Source organism: Physella acuta, unplaced genomic scaffold (genome assembly GCF_028476545.2).
Source record: "Physella acuta isolate Inbredline_101_S28 unplaced genomic scaffold, ASM2847654v3 ptg001009l, whole genome shotgun sequence".
Taxonomy (NCBI): Eukaryota; Metazoa; Mollusca; class Gastropoda; family Physidae; genus Physella; species Physella acuta.
Genome location: NW_026732526.1, coordinates 23,394 through 51,011, shown reverse-complemented (window position 1 = coordinate 51,011; position 27,618 = coordinate 23,394). Strand labels below are relative to the sequence as shown.

Sequence of the window (27,618 nt, the reverse complement as noted above, 5' to 3'; positions counted from 1 at the left end):
TAGTATCTATTGGTTACCTTTACTAATATTTAGGAAGAGACCCACGCTTTTCTTTATAGTTATTTAAATAGTAGTGTATAGTTTATTTTCTACTTTTTAGTGCATTATTACATAAAAGCTTGTTATTAAAACGTTTTTTATTTAAAAAATTCAGTACTTTACATGTTTTATTTACAATAGAGTTACATGACTAAAAACCATTGCACGTCTATTGAACGTGATGGCGCAGCTATTGAACCTGATGGCGTAGCTATTGAACGTGATGACGCGTGTGGTGTGGTTGGATAGACATGCCTACATTTTTCGGTCCAAATTTTAATTAATTCATAAAAAAACTAATTAGGCATCCAATTAAATCAAATTTAATTTGATATTTATTTTCTACTTTTTAGTGCATTATTACATAAAAGCTTGTTATTAAAACGTTTTTTATGAAATTTTTCTGTCGTACTTTACATGTTTTTATTCACAATAGAGTTACATGACTAAAAACCATTGTGCGCCTATTGAACGTGATGACGCGCTATTGAACGTGATGACGCGTGTGGATTAGTTGGATAGAACTGCCTACTAATTTGGTCAAAATTTTAATTAATTCATAAAAAATTAATCAGGCGACCTATTAAGTCAAATTGAATGTCACGATGCATTGTCTTCATGTCTTGACCTACGTACCAATTACGAACCGTATCTGCCAAGTAGAAGTGCCTGCAATTTCGCTCCTACGTTTCGATCTAGACTGACGACAGACAGAGGAAGTGAGTTAAATAAAAGCTTGTAAAAAAATTCATTTAAAAAATTCACAAAAAACGTTTTAATAACAAGCTTTTATGTAATAATGCACTAAAAAGTAGAAAATAAATTATACACTACTATTTAAATAACTATAAAGAAAAGTGGGTCACTTTAGTATCTATTGGATACCTTTACTAATGTTAAGGAAGACACCCACGCTTTTCTTTATAGTTATTTAAATAGTAGTCTATAATTTATTTTCTACTTTTTAGTGCATTCTTACATAAAAGCTTGTTATTAAAACGTTTTTTTTATGAATATTTTTTCATTACTTTACATGTTTTATTTACAATAGAGTTACATGACTAAAAACCATTGCGCGCCTACTGAACGTGATGGCGCAGCTATTGAACGTGATGACGCGTGAGGTGTGGTTGGATAGACATGCCTACTAATTCGGTCCTGATTTTAATTAATTCATAAAAAATTAATTAGGCATCTAATTAAGTCAAATTTAATGTCACTATGCATTGTCTTCATGTCTTGACCCACGTGCCAACCGTGAATCGTATCGGTCAAGGAGAAGTGTCCGAATTTTCACTCCTGCGTTTCGATCTAGACAGACTACAGACTGACGACAGAGGAAGTGAGTTAAATAAAAGCTGGTAAAAAAAGTAAAGCACACACGAAATTGTGGTCTAGATGATATAACCAATCAAAGTTTTCAAAATGATAATACCAGGTGAAAATGCTTGTTTAAAAGTAAACAGAAATTGAGCTGCAAAGTCAAATATTAGTTCTTAGCGTTGCAAAGTTTATTACATAAATTATTTAAATACCACATTTTTTAAATTTGTAAATTTTAAAAACTTTAAATTAAAAAAAAAAAAACACCTGTAAGGCTGCTGAGAAAACATAGAAAAACCACTGGTCTCTAGCAACACTAATGATCTTGTGTGTGTGGTCTCTAGCAACACTAATGATCTTGTGTGTGGACCACTAGTCTCTAGCAACACTAATGATCTTGTGTGTGTGGTCTCTAGCAACACTAATGATCTTGTGTGTGGACCACTAGTCTCTAGCAACACTAATGATCTTGTGTGTGTGGTCTCTAGCAACACTAATGATCTTGTGTGTGGTCTCTAGCAACACTAATGATCTTCTGTGTGGTCTCTAGCAACACTAATGATCTTCTGTGTGTGGTCTCTAGCAACACTAATGATCTTGTGTGTGGTCTCTAGCAACACTAATGATCTTGTGTGTGGACCACTAGTCTCTAACTTGTGAATGTCATGCTTACCCGTGCTACTTGTGGCTCCAACAATTTAAACTTCCATATTTGACCTAAGAGCAACGCCTAACAAAATTAAAGAAAAACCCTCAAGAAAAAACACCGCCTCTTTAAAAAAAAAGGCCACTCACTCCCTCCCTACTTCTGATTTTCTAAATCAATTAGCAGCCTTCTAGCCAGTAGTTGGGATCATTGTTTGGGATCATTGTTTGGGGTCATTGTTTGGGATCATTGTTTGGGATCATTGTTTGGGGTCATTGTTTGGGGTCATTGTTTGGGGTCATTGGTCGCTTTAGTGTAACAGCTTCCAGTAACTGATGACACAGCTCACATCATGCATGTCCTGCCGCATGTCCTGCCGCATGTCCTGCCGCATGTCCTGCCGCATGTCCTGCCGCATGTCCTGCCGCATGTCCTGCCGCATGTCCTGCCGCATGTCCTGCCGCATGTCCTGCCATTTCTGTTCATTTGGCTCGAGGCTAGCACTGTACGTCGTCTTGCAGGTCTGAGACTTCTTCTTTAGACCGGATTGGATCGTATTCAACTCTTAAGGGAGTAAAGCTCATCTCAATGCCGTTCGTGTTCTCAGCTGGTGGGGAAAATTCTCTAAAGCCCCGGAGCTCGCTTGTGCTGGAGCATAGGGGAGGCTCGCTGCCCTGCGTGCAGAGCCGGTATTGTGCCTGGGGGCGCAGGGGCGTGGTTTCACCCGGGGGGACGTGGGCGCAGTGGCAGCAGGGAGCTGTGAGGAGAGATTGGTTGTTGGTGACAAGAGTGTGGCTCCCATGGAGAGCTCCACAATGGAATGTGTCGCCGGTCTCGATGGAATTTGTCAGCTCGTCTTGCTGCTGGCTGGCCTGGGGCGACATGAGGTATGCGATCTGTGTGGCGGTGTACTGGTCCCGGTCACAGTACATGAACCGTGCCAGAAGGTTGAGATTACGGTCAAAACAGATGAGGATAATTGGCTCAACCATCGCCTCCGTCCACGCTATAAAGCTGAAAGCTTGATAAACCTGCAACAAATAGGAACTAGTCATTAGTTTCGGCCACGCCTCCTTGTTGTACATCTCTAGAAATAATCTCTTGTCATAATTCTAAAACAACAGTTATAAAACACAAGCACGGTAACATCAACAGTTACAAGCATAACATCAACAGTTACAAGCATTACATCAACAGTTACAAGCATAACATCAACAGTTACAAGCATTACATCAACAGTTACAAGCATAACATCAACAGTTACAAGCATAACATCAACAGTTACAAGCATAAAATCAACAGTTACAAGCATAACATCAACAGTTACAAGCATAACATCAACAGTTACAAGCATAACATCAACAGTTACAAGCATAACATCAACAGTTACAAGCATAACATCAACAGTTACAAGCATAAAATCAACAGTTACAAGCATAACATCAATAGTTACAAGCATAACATCAACAGTTACAAGCATAACATCAACAGTTACAAGCATAACATCAACAGTTACAAGCATAACATCAATAGTTACAAGCATAACATCAACTGTTACAAGTAGAATCGTCACGTTTCAGCCATCATGTGTTTTATTTTTTTAAACAGCCACACCCATGGTTAGGGGTCTAAACTGACGAGATACCTTATTTCGATGCATAATCTATAAACATAGCAAATTTTCCTGGAAATATGGTGCCAAAATTTCTAGCAATCATTAAGGTTTTTTTTTCTAATCAACGCGTCAGACTCGTTACACTTAGCAGGCAGAGAGCCCACACTAGGCAAATTATAGACCATCCTCTACGACCTAGTCGGGGTCGAAACAAAAACTCCTTGTATAAGCTTATAACAAAAACTCCTTGTATAAGCTTATAACAAAAACTCCTTGTATAAGCCTATAACACACTTGGAAACTTGATGGGATCACTGAGACTTCTTCGTTGTAAATTTTAGTATTGGACGGGATCCCCTCCAACACATTTAAGTAACTTGTTATGCGCCATATAGGCTATTGACACCGATTTCTGCCTGTTTGTCTTTTTGGATTTGCTTGTATAGCCTTTGTCCAACCAGGAACAAGCTACACGAGGCAGCAGTTGTTTGATTTTGGAGTTGTCTCTCCTAGGGTTAGGGTTAGACTATCTGCCGTCCCCAGCTGTCGAGCTATCAGGAGACAAAACCATTAAAGCTTTATAGGATCACCAGAAGCGGAACTAGACCCCCCCCCCCGCAATTTTTTTTGGGTTTTGGGCCTCTCTATCTCACTTTCTCTTTATATATATATATATATAAAGATATAAAGATAAAAATATATAAAGATATATATATATATATCTATCTTTATATATATATATATATATATCTTTATATATATATATATATATATATATATATATATATATATATATATATATATATATATATATATATATATATATATCTTTATATATATATATATATATATATATATCTTTATATATATATATATATATATATATATCTTTATATATATATATATATATATATATCTTTATATATATATATATATATCTTTATATATATATATATATATCTTTATATATATATATATATATCTTTATATATATATATATATCTTTATATATATATATATATCTTTATATATATATATATATATATCTTTATATATATATATATATATATATATATATATATATATATATATATATCTTTATATATATATATATATCTTTATATATATATATATATATATATATATATATATATATATATATATATATATCTTTATATATATATATATATCTTTATATATATATATATCTTTATATATATATATATATCTTTATATATATATATATATATATATATATATATATATATATATATATATATATATATATATATATATATATATATATATATATATATATATATACTCTTCATGTGGGCCATGCAGGACAAGACGTAGACGCACGCCGTTAATCCCCCGCTCTCCAGGCAAATCGCTACCACCCCCACCCCCACTAATCTGGTGAGCTGTGGTTCACGACGGATGTTTACAATAGTAGAGCCGAGTTAGTTATCTATTAGGGGCAGATAATTTAGTATTAAACACTTTGAAACGAAGGGGAGGTAACAATTTCTGATTGATATTTTCTTTGTCTGTAAACGGCTGCTTTCACTGGGCGGGGTGGGGGAGGGAGGGAGGATGTAGTGTTGAATTCACAAATTATGAATTGCTGATAAGCAGAAAGTAAAACAACTAGATGGCGGCGTATGCTATGTCGCGAGTCAGCTCGTATATATATATATATATATATATATATATATATATATATATATGATTGTGAAGTATATAAATTGTAAGAAAAACATTTAATATAAGGTCTTAACTCATTTTGTACTCAACATAAATAAGTTTCAAAATATAAATTTGTAATTACTAATTCCTTGGTCGCCAATCAAATGGTGAAAAAGTGACGTCAACAATGAATGACGACAGGCTATGTGTGCCAGTCAACCCAGTCCACCTAATTGCCTCATTTATTCCTAAATGCGTGTTTTCTATCTTCTCCCACATAATTAGCCAACTATTTTTGTCACATTTCATCTCTCCCTCCCTTTCCCTGCCCTCACCACCCAAAGTTACTCTTCGCTAAAATGTCACTCATATACGCTAGTCGTTGGGGCCTGAATAGCTAGTTGATAAACAGTTTATGTATCTGTTTTCTGCTTGTGGGGCAAAGGATAGGGGTGAGCTTGTGATAGGTACTTAAAAGAAAGGGAAGAACAAATTGACTCACGTTCTTATTTTTTTTTGGTCTTAATCCTGTCTATATCGAAACGGGAGAGCAAAATTTCGAGCACTTCTAACCTATCAAGTTCTTTGAAATTCAGCACATGGGTCAAGGCCCAGTGACAATGCAATATGACATAATTGGATACCTAATAATTTTTTAATGAATTTTAATTAAAATTTTCTAAAATAAGTAGGTAGTCTTATCCAACTATTCCGCACTATTATACGCGCGTTATTATGTTCATTTGGTGCGTACTAGTTTTTAGTAATGCAATTCTATTATAAATTTACAATAAACCGGGAGTGATCACTTCTTAACGTTTTCGAATATTCTTAAATAACACTACGGGGGGTGGCAACTTTGGATATAGACATGATTTTTAATCCATTTTTAACTACATAAACTTTTTCAAGTAGAATGGAATCTCGTAGAAAAAAGAAATGCGAACCAAGTGAACGCCAAACAATATGTGTATAATAGTGCGGAATATTATTAGTACTTTATAAATTCACATGCGTTTTTGTGTGTGTGAGAAATTGGGAATAGCGTAAATTACACCTTCCGGTCAACGGAAATTACTCAAAATGTGACAGAAGGCATAGAATTAGATCTTTTACCGGAAATAGCTGAAAAGTTGATATAGAACTACAAATTTGATATAATACTTATATTTGAAATTTCATCAACTTAGCTGTAACGGTACTCAAGTTATCGTCTTCACAGACACACATACATACACACATATACACACACATGCGGACAAAATTGGAAAACTATGTTTTTCCGACTCAGGGACGATAACAATACTTCCTCTATAGGCCTACTTCGTATACGAGAAAGTAAAAACTAAAGTACTTAAATAGAGTTGCATGACTAATACTAAAATTTTAGCACCAACTTAACATGAAAAAACGCACGTAGTATAATAGCGCAGTAAATAGTACTTTATATAGGAAATTTAAATTCATACATAAAAAAAATTAATCAGGCATCCAGTTAAGTCAGAGTTTATGTCATCGGGTTGACTCACGTGAAACGAGTCTGTCAGTTAAAAATCATCGAAATTTTGCTCGGCAGTTTCGATCAGTGAAGACAGACAGAAAGAGCTTCTGTCTTACTGTTATATGAGAACGTAGGAGAAAGTTTAGGAAGATTATTGAGTAGCGAGACGTTGTATCGACTAACCTTTGGGGAAACCTTGAAGTTGACGTCTATAAGAATAAGAAGAAACAACGGGTACCAACACAAGGCAAAAGCTATGGCAGTGATGACAAAGATCTTGGCCCGGTGCATTGCCTCCTGTGTCATCTCATGAACCGTACAGGCTGACGGCTTTCGTCCCAGCCCGTCTGTTATTGTAATGGAATGACGGACTAGCATGGAGACGCGGTTCGGCCTGTTGAGCTGTATCTCCTTGTAAAGTTTATTCAAGAAATGGCCGACGCCCACAAAGGCGAGTGTAATGATGACAATCCACATGACATTGGCCACATAGCCCGTGACGGTGCCCAGCTGGAAGGCGCAGCTTCCTATGTCAGGATTGTACACAATGTCCCCCCCTATCAGTGTGGGGCCCAGATGGAGAATGACGCTGGTGATGTAGACGACGAGTAATCCAAAAAGAATACAACAACTGGTGCCCTGGGAATTGCCCCCGACGTTGACCTCACCGAATGTGTACGCCTCCGTGCATATCATAGCCACCATGTTGATGGCCGAGGTTGTGACGATGACGATGTAAAAGGAACCTTGGAAGTTGCAGTCCTCTGGCTCGTTCTCTTTCTTCTCGTCGGCCCCGCTCAGCAGGTTCAGGCCGAATGGGATGCAGAAAGCTGCCTTCAGAAGGTTTAAGAATCCAGCGTGGATGAGAAAAGCACTGGTCATCCTGTAGGGGACAAAAACAAAGTGTTCTTATAATCTATTTTTGGTCTCAGTAGAGAGAATTTTATTACTTGTTTGATTCTAGAAAAAAGAAAAACAGAATCAGCATATTTTAGGATCAAAGTCCCTCATTCACTTTGTTAGGAGCAAAGTCCCTCATTCACTTTGTTAGGAGCAAAGTCCCTCATTCACTCTGTTAGGATCAAAGTCCCTCATTCACTTTGTTAGGAGCAAAGTCCCTCATTCACTTTGTTAGGAGCAAAGTCCCTCATTCACTCTGTTAGGATCAAAGTCCCTCATTCACTTTGTTAGGAGCAAAGTCCCTCATTCACTTTGTTAGGAGCAAAGTCCCTCATTCACTTTGTTAGGAGCAAAGTCCCTCATTCACTTTGTTAGGAGCAAAGTCCACCCATTAACACTTTAAGTTAGGATCAAAGAGAGAATGACGTAGACAGCAGATAGAAATGATGAGGTCACCACAGAGAGAGAATGACGTAGACAGCAGATAGAAATGATGAGGTCACCACAGAGAGAGAATGACGTAGACAGCAGATAGAAATGATGAGGTCACCACAGAGAGAGAATGACGTAGACAGCAGATAGAAATGATGAGGTCACCACAGAGAGAGAATGACGTAGACAGCAGATAGAAATGATGAGGTCACCACAGAGAGAGAATGACGTAGACAGCAGATAGAAATGATGAGGTCACCACAGAGAGAGAATGACGTAGACAGCAGATAGAAATGATGAGGTCACCACAGAGAGAGAATGACGTAGACAGCAGATAGAAATGATGAGGTCACACGTAGTGCACAGAGAGAGAATGACGTAGACAGCAGATAGAAATGATGAGGTCACACGTAGTGCACAGAGAGAGAATGACGTAGACAGCAGATAGAAATGATGAGGTCACACGTAGTGCACAGAGAGAGAATGACGTAGACAGCAGATAGAAATGATGAGGTCACACGTAGTGCACAGAGAGAGAATGACGTAGACAGCAGATAGAAATGATGAGGTCACACGTAGTGCACAGAGAGAGAATGACGTAGACAGCAGATAGAAATGATGAGGTCACACGTAGTGCACAGAGAGAGAATGACGTAGACAGCAGATAGAAATGATGAGGTCACACGTAGTGCACAGAGAGAGAATGACGTAGACAGCAGATAGAAATGATGAGGTCACACGTAGTGCACAGAGAGAGAATGACGTACACAGCAGATAGAAATGATGAGGTCACACGTAGTGCACAGAGAGAGAATGACGTACACAGCAGATAGAAATGATGAGGTCACACGTAGTGCACAGAGAGAGAATGACGTAGACAGCAGATAGAAATGATGAGGTCACACGTAGTGCACAGAGAGAGAATGACGTACACAGCAGATAGAAATGATGAGGTCACACGTAGTGCACAGAGAGAGAATGACGTACACAGCAGATAGAAATGATGAGGTCACACGTAGTGCACAGAGAGAGAATGACGTAGACAGCAGATAGAAATGATGAGGTCACACGTAGTGCACAGAGAGAGAATGACGTAGACAGCAGATAGAAATGATGAGGTCACACGTAGTGCACAGAGAGAGAATGACGTAGACAGCAGATAGAAATGATGAGGTCACACGTAGTGCACAGAGAGAGAATGACGTAGACAGCAGATAGAAATGATGAGGTCACACGTAGTGCACAGAGAGAGAATGACGTAGACAGCAGATAGAAATGATGAGGTCACACGTAGTGCACAGAGAGAGAATGACGTAGACAGCAGATAGAAATGATGAGGTCACACGTAGTGCACAGAGAGAGAATGACGTACACAGCAGATAGAAATGATGAGGTCACACGTAGTGCACAGAGAGAGAATGACGTACACAGCAGATAGAAATGATGAGGTCACACGTAGTGCACAGAGAGAGAATGACGTAGACAGCAGATAGAAATGATGAGGTCACACGTAGTGCACAGAGAGAGAATGACGTACACAGCAGATAGAAATGATGAGGTCACCACAGAGAGAGAATGACGTAGACAGCAGATAGAAATGATGAGGTCACCACAGAGAGAGAATGACGTAGACAGCAGATGTCACCTTCTGAGATTTCGCCGAAGAAAGATGATGCTGACGACCAGCAGGTTGAGCAGCATACCCAGGCTGGCCACAAAGAAGAGGTAATACGCCTCTTGCCTTTGTGTTTCTCGCGGGTCCATGGCCACGATGTGTGGAGCTCCATCAACACTAAACCAACCCCGGCTCTCGTTCAATGGGCTCATGGACGGAGACCATCACAGTCCGCTCCGCAGGTCTCACCAATAGCATCACTGAAATTAGGAAAACGTAGGACAACAGTTGAAAATAGAAGCGCTTATAATAACAAATAATAATAAAGGCCAGGGGTCTCCAAACTACGGCCCGCGGGCCGAATGCGGCCCGCGAGGTCTTCTCAACCGGCCCGCGGAAATTATTTTGTCCACGGAAAAAAAATGTTCATAGAGGTTGCTGAGGAAACATTCAAAACTAATCGAAAATTTAGCATTGGGTGCAATTACGTAAATGTGGCCAGTTGCCCAGAAAATGTGGCCAGTTGCCCAGAAAATGTGGCCAGTTGCCCAGAAAATGTGGCCAGTTGCCCAGAAAATGTGGCCAGTTGCCCAGAAAATGTGGCCAGTTGCCCAGAAAATGTGGCCAGTTGCCCAGAAAATGTGGCCAGTTGCCCAGAAAATGACCTTCTTAAAAACAAGTTCAAATAAGGGCGGTGAGTTTTATAAGTATTTGCCCAATGAAGACTTTCCTAATATTAAAACGTTTGCATCAAAGTACTTTTAAGAGACGTTCTTCGGGTGAAGGGGGGGGGGGCTTCCGCCACCTCGAAGAGATGTTGAAGAAGAGATGCCTGGAAAAAAACTCTGGACCCCGAACTTATATTTGATAGTTAATGCGGCCCTCGGGCTGAAAAGTTTGTAGACCCCTGATGTAGGCCTATCACTAAAAAAATTTCATTCGTCGTTATATTATATATAATGAGTATCATCATAGGCGGGGCGGGGGTGCGGACCGCACCGGGTGACACTCCAAAAATGTGGAGTTGAATATTTTCGGATATATTGTTCTAGTTGATGTGAGATATTCAACTTGAATTTAACGGGACAACTAAAGCCATTTCAACAATCGCGTTTCAGGTGAACGACAACTGACCTAGACTGACCACGGCCTTTTATAAACTTCACATTTTTTTAAGTGCTTGAATTAGATCGACAACGTACTGATGGGACAAGAACTTGATATGTGTAAGGACATTTTCAAAAATATCATATTTACGGGATTGAAAATGAATATCTTAAAATTTGATCTCATAAAGGGACATAACAGCATCAAGAATTCAAACTTATGATTCCCCTGTTCTTTTTTGGCTACACACGCAAAACCAACATTGGATAAAAGAAAAATTCCTGTAAAATATAGAGTAAATTGTTTTCAAATAGCTAATTACCCCTGATGATTTATCTATGTCAATACCCTCAGCTCAGTTACGCCAGGGTTAGGGTTAGGGATTTGGCTATGGGGAAAGAAAGGAATAAATATTGGTATTTGTGTCACCAGAAAATTCCACAGGGGAGTTATTGAAAGGATGGCAACTGTGGGCGTAGGACCGGGTGGGGGTGGGTAACGTCTTACACACAGGTCAAGCTTTTCACATTTTAGATCAAATTAAGGTTAGATTTTAGTTATATGCTTATTTTAAGTTAGGTTTTAATAGTATTGTGGTAAATCTGTACATATTACTTGCCATTTTTATACATGCTGATGGCTTTGGTTTTTGTAGTAGATATTGAGTATGCTGTATGTGTAAAGTGTACAATTTCTGATGTTTTTTTTCATTGTTTTTTTCCCATGTTTAGTTTAGTGCTACTCTTTGCAATTGTTTGTTCTTTTGGTAAACGAACTTACATATCAGCGTTTACATTTGGACACAGATATAAATATTAGTAAAGGTATCCAATAGATAATAAACTGACCCAAGCTTTTCTTTATAGTTATTTAAATAGTAGTCTATAGTTATATATTAAAAGAAAAAAAAATTCTACTTTTTAGTGCAATATTACAAAGCTTGATATTAAAACGTTTTTTATGAACTTTTAAAAATAATTGAAACAAAAAGTTATCAAACTAGCTGTGAAATAAAATAAAAATGTCTTTAAAAAATATTTTTTCTATCTGCAAGTCAAATCGTTTATGCTCGTTTACTAAACGGTGCACATATTTCTTAATGGGAAATACTTTAAGCCGTGTATGTAATGTTGTCGACTTTTGAAGTGTACATCATCATCAAAATCCTTAATACGTGACATCCTATAAACATGGGACCATGGCCATATGACATCCTATAAACATGGGACCATGGCCATATGACATCCTATAAACATGGGACCAAGGCCATATGACATCCTATAAACATGGGACCAAGGCCATATGACATCCTATAAACATGGGACCATGGTCATATGACATCCTATAAACATGGGACCATGGCCATATGACATCCTATAAACATGGCCATATGACATCCTATAAACATGGGACCATGGCCATATGACATCCTATAAACATGGGACCATGGCCAGATGATATCCTATAAACATGAGATCATGGCCATATGACATCCTATAAACATGGGACCATGGCCATATGATATCCTATAAACATGAGATCATGGCCATATGACATCCTATAAACATGGGACCATGGCCATATAACATCCTATAAACATGAGATCATGGCCATATGACATCCTATAAACATGGGACCATGGCCATATAACATCCTATAAACATGAGACCATGGCCACATGACATCCTATAAACATGGCCATATGACATCCTATAAACATGGGACCATGGCCATATGACATGCTATAAACATGGGACCATGGCCATATGACATCCTATAAACATGGGACCAAGGCCATATGACATCCTATAAACATGGGACCATGGCCATATGACATCCTATAAACATGAGACCATGGCCACATGACATCCTATAAACATGGGACCAAGGCCATATTCCATCCTATAAACATGGGACCATGGCCATATGACATCCTATAAACATGGGACCATGGCCACATGACATCCTATAAACATGGGACCATGGCCATATGACATCCTATAAACATGGGACCATGGCCACATGACATCCTATAAACATGGGACCATGGCCATATGACATCCTATAAACATGGGACCATGGCCACATGACATCCTATAAACATGGGACCAAGGCCATATGACATCCTATAAACATGGGACCATGGCCATATGACATCCTATAAACATGGGACCATGGCCATATGACATCCTATAAACATGGGACCATGGCCATATGACATCCTATAAACATGGGACTCAGTGATATCAAAATACAAGCTTACTGAAAAGTGAGGTCATTGACATCTGAGGTCATTGACATGTGAGGTCACTGACATGTGAGGTCATTGACATGTGAGGTCACTGACATGTGAGGTCACTGACATGTGAACTTAGTAACATGTAGTCAGTGTATGAAGAACAAAACTTACCTTTGATTAGCCAACAACACAACTTTTAAATTGTAACTGTACAATCCATCCTAGTGTACATAGAAATACACCAAACTTACATCCTAGTGTACATAGAAATACACCAAACTTACATCCAAGTGTACATAGAAATACACAAAACTTATATCCTAGTGTACATAGAAATACACCAAACTTACATCCAAGTGTACATAGAAATACACCAAACTTACATCCAAGTGTACATAGAAATACACCAAACTTACATCCAAGTGTACATAGAAATACACCAAACTTACATCCAAGTGTACATAGAAATACACCAAACTTACATCCAAGTGTACATAGAAATACACAAAACTTATATCCTAGTGTACATAGAAATACACCAAACTTACATCCAAGTGTACATAGAAATACACCAAACTTACATCCAAGTGTACATAGAAATACACCAAACTTACATCCAAGTGTACATAGAAATACACCAAACTTATATCCTAGTGTACATAGAAATACACCAAACTTACATCCAAGTGTACATAGAAATACACCAAACTTACATCCAAGTGTACATAGAAATACACCAAACTTACATCCAAGTGTACATAGAAATACACCAAACGTACACCCGCTTTGTTCTAGACACTGTTTGACGTATGCTCTAATTAAATCTATCCAAATGAGATTGTCATTTACTTTTTGAACAACGCGGTCACATCTGTTGGCCACCATTGATTGAAACGGTTTCTGGTATGTCGACGCATATTTACCTCCCTTACCCGCCCCAAGAGAAGAAAATCAATTTTTTATTTTACTTAATAAATTCAGGAGAGAGCTGTAGGCAGATAGTGCATGGGGGAGGGGTGGGTAGAGATAGTGTATAGAGGAGGGGTGGGTAGAGATAGGGGAGGGGTGGGTAGAGATAGTGTATAGGGGAGGGGTGTGTAGAGATAGGGGAGGGGTGGGTAGAGATAGTGTATAGGGGAGGGGTGGGTAGAGATAGTGTATGGGGGAGGGGTGGATAGAGATAGTGTATAGGGTAGGGGTGGGTAGAGATAGTGTATAGGGTAGGGGTGGGTAGAGATAGTGTATGGGGGAGGGGTGGGTAGAGATAGTTTATGGGGGAGGGGTGGGTAGAGATAGGGGAGGGGTGGGTAGAGATAGTGTATAGGGGAGGGGTGGGTAGAGATAGGGGAGGGGTGGGTAGAGATAGTGTATAGGGGAGGGGTGTGTAGAGATAGGGGAGGGGTGGGTAGAGATAGTGTATAGGGGAGGGGTGGGTAGAGATAGGGGAGGGGTGGGTAGAGATAGTGTATAGGGGAGGGGTGGGTAGAGATAGTGTATAGGGGGGGGGTGTGTAGAGATAGGGGAGGGGTGGGTAGAGATAGTGTATAGGGGAGGGGTGTGTAGAGATAGGGGAGGGGTGGGTAGAGATAGGGGTGGGGTGGGTAGAGATAGGGGTGGGGTGGGTAGAGATAGTGAATGGGGGAGGGTGGGTAGTATTTGCAAGGGTGTGTAAGGGGGAACCAACTTACCTTTATAAATTCGTATCTTGGGTGGGACACAATGTATTATTTTTATATTCGTGAGATGTTCTAGGTCAGGTGTCTTTTCTGTGTTTAGGTCACGTGGTGGCCCTGTGTTTAGGTCACGTGATGGCCATGTGTTTAGATCACGTGATGGCCATGTGTTTAGATCTCGTGATGGCCCTGTGTTTAGATCACGTGATGGCCATGTGTTTAGATCACGTGATGGCCCTGTGTTTAGATCACGTGATGGCCATGTGTTTAGATCACGTGATGGCCCTGTGTTTAGGTCACGTGATGGCCATGTGTTTAGATCACGTGATGGCCCCGTGTTTAGGTCACGTGATGGTCTTTTGTTTGAACTGCGTGCTAAACCCGTGTACGACAGCTGGAGTGTTTTGATCCTACAGACAGATCGAACCAGCGACAGGTGGCCATATCGATCTCTTGAGCTGAGTCGATACCTTAGTGATCGCCGAGCCGATACCTTAGCTATCGCAGTGTGGATACCTTAGCTATAGCTGATTCGATACTTTAGCTCTCACTGATTCGATACCTTAGCTATCGTGGGTTCGATACATTAGCTCTCGTTGATTCGATACCTTAGCTATCGCGTGTTCAATACCTTAGCTCTCGCGGATTCGATACCTTAGCTATCGCGGGTTTGATAAGAGCGATATTGTTGATGTGAGGGCTCTAGTTATGGAGTGCTGTACAGCAAGGATGGCATCTCTGTATAAAACTTGTTGTCGTCGCTTCAAATTGACTTAGGACATGTCACATTTTTTATTGGTCGAACATAGCAACTACCTTCTTTTTACTTTCTCGTATATACGAAGTATAGAGAAAGTCTTGTAATCGTGCAAAAAAAAAATCGAGATTTTTACAAATCTCGACGTTTTACACCTCACTGATACGGAAAAACATAATTTTGCAATCTTGTCCGTATGTCTGTGTGTCTGTCTGTCTGTCTGTCTGTCTGTCTGCCTGTCCGTGTGTAAACACGATAACTTGAGTACCGTTACAGCTAGGTTGATGAAATTTCATATATAAGTATTTTATCAAAATCGTAGATCCGTATCAACTTTTGAGCGATTTCCGATAACCGGAAGTGGTACTTTTCCTACTTTGAATTTTTCAAAAGCCTATAACTTGAGTACTATTTCAGATAGATAAATGAAATTTCACATGTAAGTAAAAGATCTAATTCTCTACCTTCTGTTAAATTTTGAGTAATTTCCGTTGACTGGAAGTAGTACTTTACGCTACTTCCGATTTCTCAAAAAACTAATGTAAATTTTAAAAGTACTAATAATATTGCGCACTATTATGCACTTTTTTATTTGGCGTTCCTTTGGTGTGCAATTAATTTGTCTACGAGATTTTATTCTATTTTTAAAACTTTAAGTATTTAAAATGGATTAAAAATCATGTCTATAGCCCGAGTTCCCATCCCCTGTTATTTTATATAGAAAATATTCGAGAAAGTTTAGGGGAGATCACTCCCGGTTTATTTTTTAATGCATTCCTCTATTCTAGGTTTACAGATACGACAATACAGTGTGTCAAAGTCAGACCTGACTCACGTACGGGATGGGGGGGGGGGGGGGGGTGAGGCAGTCATATATTTAACAAAAAATTATTATAAGAACTTTACTTGATGTATTATTGTAGCTATCTAACTAATATTTGAATAAAATTTGCTTTTTTAATAAATTATGAATGAAATTTCATTAGCCATCAATGATTTTATTAAATGGCTATTTGAATGGTGCAATTTTTTGAATGGTCTAGCGTTATTTAAACGGTCCCATGTTTTTGAATGGTGTAACGTTATTTAAATGGTCCCATGTTTTTGAATGGTGTAACGTTATTTAAATGGTCCCATGTTTTTGAATGGTGTAACGTTATTTAAATGGTCCCATGTTTTTGAATAGTGTAACTTTATTTCAATGGTCCCATGTTTTTGAATGGTGTAACGTTATTTAAATGGTCCCATGTTTTTGAATGGTGTAACGTTATTTAAATGGTCCCATGTTTTTGAATGGTGTAACTTTATTTCAATGGTCCCATGTTTTTGAATGGTGTAACGTTATTTCAATGGTCCCATGTTTTTGAATGGTGTAACGTTATTTCAATGGTCCCATGTTTTTGAATGGTGTAACGTTATTTAAATGGTCCCATGTTTTTGAATGGTGTAACGTTATTTAAATGGTCCCATGTTTTTGAATGGTGTAACGTTATTTAAATGGTCCCATGTTTTTGAATGGTGTAACGTTATTTCAATGGTCCCATGTTTTTGAATGGTGTAACGTTATTTAAATGGTCCCATGTTTTTGAATGGTGTAACGTTATTTAAATGGTCCCATGTTTTTGAATGGTGTAACGTTATTTCAATGGTCCCATGTTTTTGAATGACTTATCTGATTAGAACAACAAAGCACTTTTTTCACTGCCTTGAAAACTTTCGACATTCAGAAAAAATGTTCTCAGTAAAACTGCACATATTTCAAACAATACAGTTCTAAGACATGAGCCCAGGTCATCACCCCTGACCTCTGACCCTTACAATGAATCTAGGACCTGCGTGTTTTGCCTCACGCGACTCTGCTCTCATCCTGCCAGACCCCCCCCCCCCCCATTCCTGTTCCTTGTGTGTTGAGCTACTGTTAAGTACAGATTGCCAGCCATCTTTTGAACTGTTTCTTCATTGATCTTATTCTTGTTGCTTTCCTCTAAAACCCACATCCCCCAAACACATGCCCCCCCCCCCCCTTGTACTTCCCTTCCCTGGCCCGTTTATTTTGTGCCGAATTCTAAACATAAGACTGGGTCACCCGTAGTCCTTGGAGTTTTATTGTATCTAAAATATTGGGTCAAGTTTATGAGATGCTATAACTGTATGAGATGCTATAACTGTATGAGATGCTATAACTGTATGAGATGCTATAACTGTATGAGATGCTATAACTGTATGAGATGCTATAACTGTATGAGATGCTATAACTGTATGAGATGCTATAACTGTATGAGATGCTATAACTGTATGAGATGCTATACCTGTATGAGATGCTATAACTGTATGAGATGCTATAACTGTATGAGATGCTATAACTGTATGAGATGCTATAACTGTATGAGATGCTGTAACTGTATGAGATGCTATAACTGTATGAGATGCTATAACTGTATGAGATGCTATAACTGTATGAGATGCTATAACTGTATGAGATGCTATACCTGTATGAGATGCTATAACTGTATGAGATGCTATAACTGTATGAGATGCTATAACTGTATGAGATGCTATAACTGTATGAGATGCTATAACTGTATGAGATGCTATAACTGTATGAGATGCTATAACTGTATGAGATGCTATAACTGTATGAGATGCTATAACTGTATGAGATGCTATAACTGTATGAGATGCTATAACTGTATGAGATGCTATAACTGTATGAGATGCTATAACTGTATGAGATGCTATAACTGTATGAGATGCTATAACTGTATGAGATGCTATAACTGTATGAGATGCTATAACTGTATGAGATGCTATAACTGTATGAGATGCTATAACTATAACTGTATGAGATGCTATAACTATAACTGTATGAGATGCTATAACTGTATGAGATGCTATAACTGTATGAGATGCTATAACTGTATGAGATGCTATAACTGTATGAGATGCTATAACTGTATGAGATGCTATAACTGTATGAGATGCTATAACTATAACTGTATGAGATGCTATAACTATAACTGTATGAGATGCTATAGCTGTATGAAATGCTATAACTGTATGAGATGCTATAACTGTATGAGATGCTATAACTGTATGAGATGCTATAACTGTATGAGATGCTATAACTGTATGAGATGCTATAACTGTATGAGATGCTATAACTGTATGAGATGCTATAACTGTATGAGATGCTATAACTGTATGAGATGCTATAACTGTATGAGATGCTATAACTGTATGAGATGCTATAACTGTATGAGATGCTATAACTGTATGAGATGCTATAACTGTATGAGATGCTATAACTGTATGAGATGCTATAACTGTATGAGATGCTATAACTGTATGAGATGCTATAACTGTATGAGATGCTATAACTATAACTGTATGAGATGCTATAACTATAACTGTATGAGATGCTATAACTGTATGAGATGCTATAACTGTATGAGATGCTATAACTGTATGAGATGCTATAACTGTATGAGATGCTATAACTGTATGAGATGCTATAACTGTATGAGATGCTATAACTGTATGAGATGCTATAACTATAACTGTATGAGATGCTATAACTATAACTGTATGAGATGCTATAGCTGTATGAAATGCTATAACTGTATGAGATGCTATAACTGTATGAGATGCTATAACTGTATGAGATGCTATAACTGTATGAGATGCTATAACTGTATGAGATGCTATAACTGTATGAGATGCTATAACTGTATGAGATGCTATAACTGTATGAGATGCTATAACTGTATGAGATGCTATAACTGTATGAGATGCTATAACTGTATGAGATGCTATAACTGCCACAATACAGCTGTGATGGGCCCAGACATGTTCTAAAGATCCTTAACAAGGGCAAAGAACATGTTCTAAAGATCCTTAACAAGGGCAAAGAACATGTTCTAAAGATCCTTAACAAGGGCAAAGAACATGTTCTAAAGATCCTTAACAAGGGCAAAGAACATGTTCTAAAGATCCTTAACAAGAGCAAAGAACATGTTCTAAAGATCCTTAACAAGGACAAAGAACATGTTCTAAAGATCCTTAACAAGGGCAAAGAACATGTTCTAAAGATCCTTAACAAGAGCAAAGAACATGTTCTAAAGATCCTTAACAAGGGCAAAGAACATGTTCTAAAGATCCTTAACAAGAGCAAAGAACATGTTCTAAAGATCCTTAACAAGGGCAAAGAACCTGTTCTAAAGATCCTTAACAAGGGCAAAGAACATGTTCTAAAGATCCTTAACAAGGGCAAAGAACATGTTCTAAAGATCCTTAACAATGATCTTTAGATTTCGGTATTATTTCATATTGTCTAAACCACATACAGTGACGTTTTATTGCTTTTATAGAATAAACTTAATAAAACTTTAAAAGGTAATGAATACTTCATTAGATAGTACTGTCTTAAAAAAGTAAACCCACAAACATTTAGGTCTACTGGTAACCCTAACCCAACCCTCGGGTCTACTGTTAACCCTAACCCAACCCTCGGGTCTACTGGTAACCCTAACCCAACCCTCGGGTCTACTGGTAACCCTAACCCAACCCTCGGGTCTACTGTTAACCCTAACCCAACCCTCGGGTCTACTGGTAACCCTAACCCAAGCCTTGGGCCTACTGGTAACCCTAACCCAACCCTATGGTCTACTGGTAACCCAACCCTATGGTCTACTGGTTTTTGTTTGAAATGTGACACGGGATCTACGGGTAAATATTGAAATATAATTAGCACTGGTAATTTCTCTAATACACAATAATATCCTACGCATACAATTAGCACTGGTAATTTCTCTAATACACAATAATATCCTACGCATACAATTAACACTGGTAATTTCTCTATTACACAATAATATCCTACGCATTCAATTTGCACTGTTAATCACTGAAATATACAATAATCTTCTATGCATACCGTTAGCACTAGTTATTACAAGAAAGTAAAAAAATAATTTTTTAAAAAATCTTAATTAGCATTAATACATAGGCTACACTGAAAAAAAGCAAAATGTACTATATTCTTTAAATACACAACAATGCACCTTTAGTTAAGTAAATTTAAAGAAAAGCGTGTATCGCTATATTATGTAAACCCAAATGAGAAAATAGCGATAAAGTTCAGTTTATGGTTAAAGTTACGGTTAAGGTTGATGTTCATGTTCATGTTGAGCATGAAGCTCACGTTTAAGTTCAGGTTCAGGTTTATGTTTAGAGGGGGAAAACAACAATCTAGTGCCCGTTGTATTATTCCCTCAACGTGACATAAATCTAGTTACTATATGTTTCAGGAAAATTATGCATTTTTACAAGCATTTATTTAGCTTGCTACAACTTAAGCTTGAGCATTGTCATCGATTCTTGACCAACTTAAACAAATTTAAACAAATCGGCCGAGTAGAAATGATTTTTTTTTTTTAGAAATCAAAAATAGATATGTATAAAATTTTGTCCATCTTACTGAAACGGTAATTATGTTATCGGTATTTTAGAAAACTGAAATAGAGTAAAGCACCACTTCCTGTTATCCGAGGTTATTCAACATTTTAAATATCTATCTATATACTACTAAAACTCAAGTTTGTTTCCATGAATATTTATTTGTCTGATTCACTGTTGTATATGGTTCTACTCTATCTGGAGAGCTGTAAAATAGTATGTGGGTAGAGAATATTTTTTATTGCAGACAGACTGTTAATCACACATTTATTTAAAGACGTTAATTAATTTATTGATTTATTCATAGGTAGATTAACCACATTTTTTTTAAAAGATTAGAAAAGCCACTAGACTCGACGAAACCGTGACGTCACAGTTTTTTGTTTACTTTTTAGTACATTAAAATGGCTGCTTCCATCATAGGCCCATTCAAAAGTTTAACGCGTTCTAAATCTAATTTTCTGTCGGCCATAACTTTAACAATACGTCCGTTTGCTGTTTTTATTACGTTCCAACACTTATATACATTTTCAACTGTCTTTTTCATTTAGTTTTACAATAAATTTCTCTACAATCTGACCAACAAAGTTATTTATAGATCTAAAAATATCATGTGACCAAGCAAGTTATTTATAGATCTAGATCTAGAATCTAGGTCAAACAAAAGATTAGTTAGATACATACCAAAGATTAATTAAATAAAAATATAATCCATTTTATAATCATAATACATTTTTAGTCCTTAAATACTTGATATAAATCTTTGTGATTTATCTATCTAGATCTAGATTCTAGATCTAGAATTTCTAGATCTAGATCTAGATTCTAGATCTAGCAAGAGTTACGCAACTAGACTTAAGACTTAAGCAAACGAGTCGTAGAATCTAGATCTAGATAATTCTATCTAGATCTAGATAATTTCAGACCTTCTTTATTTTATATAAATCTTTGTTTGGCTAATTTAAGATAAAATTTAATTTGAAAGTTACTACTACTAGACTTAGATCTAGATCTATGCGCGTAAATCAAGTTGCATAAGGAGGCTCAAAGTATTAAAGTATAGTATAAAAATTCATCTGTGACCTCACGAGTTAAATAGCTAAGTTGTTAGTGTAATCGGCTTTCATGCGGGTGGCACAGGTTCTAGACCAATACGTCAATGATAATTTTTTTTTTCAATTTTTATTTTATTTTATGGATGTGAATGATAAAGTTGCCTATCTGAACTTGGCGGGATACAGGGCAGGTGAAGTAGAGTTAATCTGTTTCTTTGTCCTAAGCATATAAAGGGATATTGTGGTCAGAGACATGCTCGGCTGGAATGGCTTTTTAAACGATAAAAACATGTCTGAGACTTGGCGGGACACTGGGCAGGTGAAGTAGAGTTGAGGTCACCTGTGACGTCAGTATATGAAGGGATAGTCCGAAATCGGTGTTTTCGGTGTTTTTAAAAGATAAAAAACATATTTTTGAATGTGGGGTCTGTTTTTTGTGTGACGATAAGTGACACTGCAGTAGCGTAGTTGGGGGGGGGGGGGACATATGTCCCCTGGCGCCGACCTTAGGTTGGAAAAATAAACACATCGAAAGTTTAAGGGGGGGGGGGGTGCAAATCAAAATCTTGCGGGGGGGGGGGGTTCAAATCGAAAAGTTTGTCCCCGGGCGCCGGGAAGGGTCGCTACGCCTCTGAGTGACAGACGTGATGTTTTTTGATGGATGACCCCCGAAACCCACAGTTATCCAACGGATCACGGGTAGTCTAGTAAATAATAATATTTGAAATAGTATCAAGTTATCGCGTCTCCACCATAATAAAGTACCACTTCCGGTTACGAGAACTCGTCCAAAAGTTGATAGAAACCTGCACATGCAATCTAATAATTATCAAAAGTTGAAGAGACCTGCACATGCAATCTAATAATTATCAAAAGTTGAAGAAACCTGCACATGCAATCTAATAATTATCAAAAGTTGAAGAGACCTGCACATGCAATCTAATAATTATCAAAAGTTGAAGAGACCTGCACATGCAATCTAATAATTATCAAAAGTTGATAGAAACCTGCACATGCAATCTAATAATTATCAAAAGTTGAAGAAACCTGCACATGCAATCTAATAATTATCAAAAGTTGAAGAGACCTGCACATGCAATCTAATAATTATCAAAAGTTGAAGAGACCTGCACATGCAATCTAATAATTATCAAAAGTTGAAGAGACCTGCACATGCAATCTAAGAATTATGTTTGAAATTTCGAAAAACTAAAATTTTGGGTACTTTACTTATAGGCTTTTGAGAAATAGGAGATTGTGTAAGTTGAAATTAAAATCCAAATTTAATATCTGAAATTATATCTGAAATATATCTTACTTATATCTGAAATTTCCCTAACTGAAACAGTACTCTACCCATTGTGTATACACACACTCACACACACACTCACACAGACACACCCGGTAGCAAAACCAAGTTTTCGATCACACCAACAACAACAAACATCAACTTAAATTCCTACACCTACACCTCGATATATTCCTATACATATTACATATACCAATATCTAAACCTATACCTATGCTTAACCTATTCATAACGGGTCTACGACCGATTCCCCAAAGACACTTGGCGTGATGCAAAAGTGCCATTTTACTGTATGGACACTTGCCCGAACGGACTAATACACCAACCGGTAAAATAGCCAGAAATGACATTTCTAATTGTTTTTACAAGCTTTTATTTAACTCACTTCCTCGTCAGTCTGCCTGTCTGTCTGTCTGTCTGTCTGTCTGTCTGTCTGTCTGTCTGTCAGTAGAATTGTGTACCTAACTCGCGTTAAGGAAAAAGGCAACTGGGCATAGTGCTAACCATACTATCTTTTCATATGCCAAGGTTTCTGAAGTAGACGAACTCTACATCATGTGCGAAAACATAAATGAATACACACACACACACAACCACACACACACATATATATGTATGTATATATATATATATATGTATGTATGTATATGTATGTATATATATATGTATGTATGTATATGTATGTATATATATATATATATATATATATATATATATATATATATATATATATATATATATATATATATATGTATATATATATATATATATATATATACATATATATATATATATATATATATATATATATATATATATTGTCTTTGTCACTGGGCACTTATTCTGTCAGGTTGTTTAGGCCGTGAAAACTTGACATCGTTTCTATAAATAACCGCATATCACCTGTTTCCCATCCTTTCCATTACTGTCATATATGAGAAGCGTAAACCTGAGAACACTCACTCATGTCTTGGTGAACACACACTCATGTCTTGGTGAACACACACTCTTGTCTTGGTGAACACACACTCATGTCTTGGTGAACACACACTCATGTCTTGGTGAACACACACTCATGTCTTGGTGAACACACACTCTCTACGTGAACACACACTCTTGTCTTGGTGAACACACACTCTCTACGTGAACACACACTCTTGTCTTGGTGAACACACACTCTCTACGTGAACACACACTCTCTAGGTGAACACACACTCTCTACGTGATCACACACTCTCTACGTGAGCACACAATCTCTACGTGAACACACACTCTCTACGTGAGCACACACTCTCTACGTGAACACACACTCTCTTCGTGAACACACACTCTCTACGTGAGCACACACTCTCTACGTGAGCACACACTCTCTACGTGAGCACACACTCTCTACGTGAGCACACACTCTCTACGTGAGCACACACTCTTTACGTGAGCACACACTCTCTACGTGAGCACACACTCTCTAGGTGAGCACACACTCTCTACGTGAGCACACACTCTTTACGTGAGCACACACTCTCTAGTGAGCACACACTCTCTACGTGAGCACACACTCTTTACGTGAGCACACACTCTCTACGTGAGCACACACTCTCTACGTGAGCACACACTCTCTAGGTGAGCACACACTCTCTACGTGAGCACACACTCTTTACGTGAGCACACACTCTCTACGTGAGCACACACTCTCTACGTGCGCACACACTCTCTACGTGAGCACACACTCTCTACGTGAGCACACACTCTCTACGTGAGCACACACTCTCTACGTGAACACACACACTCTCTAGGTGAGCACACACTTTTATGTTTAGATGAGGTCACAGGCGCGGATGAGCCAGCAGGTTCCTGTGTAGGTAAAAGAATGCGTGCCAGTTTGTGAAGGGTGCGGCCCTGCACCATAGAATCGGACAAGACTGGAATGTTAGAGATCGGAATTAGGATGAAATCAATGGAATGTTGCTTGCTTAACGGTTGTTTATCTTCGGTGTTGGTTGTTTACCTTCGTTTGTTAGTGTGTTTGCGTCTGTGTAGGCGTGTGTGTCGTTAGACAACACAGTCGAACCAAATTTTCTTTCTTACTTGTTGTTTTCCTGCTTACATTTAAAAAGTTGAGAGAAAAAGTTTTTTACAAACTGAAACGGTTGATGCGATCGTGTAACTTAATAGCAGGTTTCAAGTCTGGCCTTAAGGCAAACAGATGCTATAGACGCTACTTGTGCGCTGCTGTAGTAGATGTTATTTATAGACAGAAGAAGCAGCTTAGTACTCACCCACATTGAGCGTATGTATCCACGTGCAGAGAGTGGAAGCCAACACGTCGTCTGAAGGTAGCCAGCCCCGTCAGCTCATCACGGCCCGGGGGAAGGGGAGGTTAGGGAAGGTTACTCGCGGCTTGTGGGGGGGGGGGGGTAAGGGAAGGTTACCCGCGGCTTGTGGGGGGGGGGGGAGGTTAGTAAAGGTTACCCTTTCATTTTCTTTACTGGTTGACGCCCGCATCTGGGAACTTGTGGGACGTTCATCCTCCCCCCCCCCCGCCTTCCACTCTCTTAGCTCAATGCCCCCCCCCCCCCCTCACCCTGCTTGCCGTTACTAGTAGCCCCACTCCTACCATGAATTATACCCCGTTAAGTAGTGCTTTGTCTTTTATTTTAATCACAATGTCTCTTTGCTTCTTTGTGTTTTGCAAATTTTGTAACTAAGTTTTATCTAAATTCTAATGCATCAATTTCCTTTCTTATTTCCAGATACATTTGTCTGCGATGAAAATGCATGAATATCTAATTTTATTTTAATTAGGCATTAAATTGGTCATTATGCCTTGGTCAGTTTGTTAAATCATTATGCCTTGGTCAGTTTGTTACATCGGTATGCCTTGGTCAGTATGTTAAATCGCTATGCCTTGGTCAGTTTGTTAAATCATTATGCCTTGGTCAGTTTGTTACATCGCTATGCCTTGGTCAGTTTGTTACAGAAGTATATAAGGGGGACAAGCTGAATTCCTCTCTTACTGTGGGTCTACCTGTCAGGGCTCCTATTGACACGCTCTGTTTGGTTTTGTTCCTCTACTGTTTCTTAAGTAACTTATTAACCATGTGTATGATCAATATGTTTAAGCTTCTTAAAAGTGTAATAAACTCTTGCTGTTACCTTTGTTTTATTGGGTAATTTTACTATAGGACCATGTTTTTGGTTTTATTCGCCGACCGTTAAGCGTAAACCCTTGCCAGAGTTATTATGATTACCATTTTTAAGGTTATAAACTGCGCTGTAGCGTAGTCATCAGACCTTGAGTCTGTTGCTAGTAAGTTTATTCATTCCTGTAACTATACCAGCCGTATTTGACTAAACATTTATTCTCGGTAAAGAAATGATTCTGCCACTCCTACCGGTTGAATTACATTACTTTAAGGGAGATTATCAGTTAAAACGTTAGTATTATCTTTTTACCGTTGACAGTCATTAGCCCCCCATCAACGACCCCATATTTCAGGACGTTATCCTATGGTACGACGTTAACACATACCCACCCTTAATGGTAGTTGTAATGGTAGTTGTAATGGTAGTTGTAATGGTAGTTGTAATGGTAGTTGTAATGGTAGTTGTAATGGTAGTTGTAATGGTAGTTGTAATGGTAGTTGTAATGGTAGTTGTAATGGTAGTTGTAATGGTAGTTGTAATGGTAGTTGTAATGGTAGTTGTAATGGTAGTTGTAATGGTAGTTGTAATGGTAGTTGTAATGGTGAGGTTAGGATGGAGGTTAGGATGAACGTTAGGATGAGGTTAAAATGAAGTTAGGATATAGGTTAGGATGAACGTTAGGATGGAGATTAGGATGAAGGTTAGGATGAGGTTAAGATGAAGTTAGGATGAAGGTTAGGATGAGGTTAGGATGAAGGATATGATGAAGGTTATGAAGAGGATAGGATGAAGGATAGGATGAGATTAGGATGAAGGTATGAATGAAGGATAGGATGAAGGTTAGGATGAGGATAGGATAAGGATAGGATGAAGGTTAGGATGAAGGTAAGGATGAGGTTAGGATGAGGATAGGATGAGATTAGGATAAAGGTATGAATGAAGGATAGGATGAGGATAGGATAGGATGAAGGTTAGGATGAGGATAGGATGAGGATAGGATGAAGGTTAACATGAAGGTAAGGATGAAGCTTAAGAATATGACTTTATGGTCGGGCGGGTAAGCGTACGGTTGCCATCCTGAAAGTCCCGAGTTCGAATCCTCGGGCCTATGAAAACTCAA

At 38.2% G+C, this 27,618-nt stretch overlaps 2 protein-coding genes across 10 annotated transcripts in view; one reads left to right on the top strand and one right to left on the bottom strand.

The window, feature by feature from the left end:
- LOC131954524 (protein MTO1 homolog, mitochondrial) overlaps positions 1–27,618 on the top strand; it is a gene marked incomplete at its 3' end in the record, with an annotated part of 96,731 nt that overhangs the window by 49,384 nt on the left and 19,729 nt on the right.
- On the bottom strand, positions 1,527–25,706 carry LOC131954525 (melatonin receptor type 1B-A). Of its 6 annotated transcripts, XM_059318269.1 has the most exons (5): positions 13,853–13,917; positions 13,278–13,327; positions 9,791–10,020; positions 6,997–7,696; positions 1,527–3,039 (listed from the first exon to the last, which is right to left on the bottom strand). In XM_059318269.1, the coding sequence occupies exons 3-5, from the start codon at positions 9,970–9,972 to the stop codon at positions 2,506–2,508; spliced, it is 1,416 nt and encodes a 471-aa protein (XP_059174252.1). In that variant the 5' UTR covers positions 9,973–10,020; positions 13,278–13,327; positions 13,853–13,917; the 3' UTR covers positions 1,527–2,505. The 6 variants fall into 6 exon arrangements, with proteins under 6 accessions (XP_059174252.1, XP_059174250.1, XP_059174253.1 ...); XM_059318267.1 differs by lacking the exons at positions 13,278–13,327; positions 13,853–13,917 and adding an exon at positions 25,631–25,706; XM_059318270.1 differs by lacking the exons at positions 13,278–13,327; positions 13,853–13,917 and adding an exon at positions 13,956–14,038.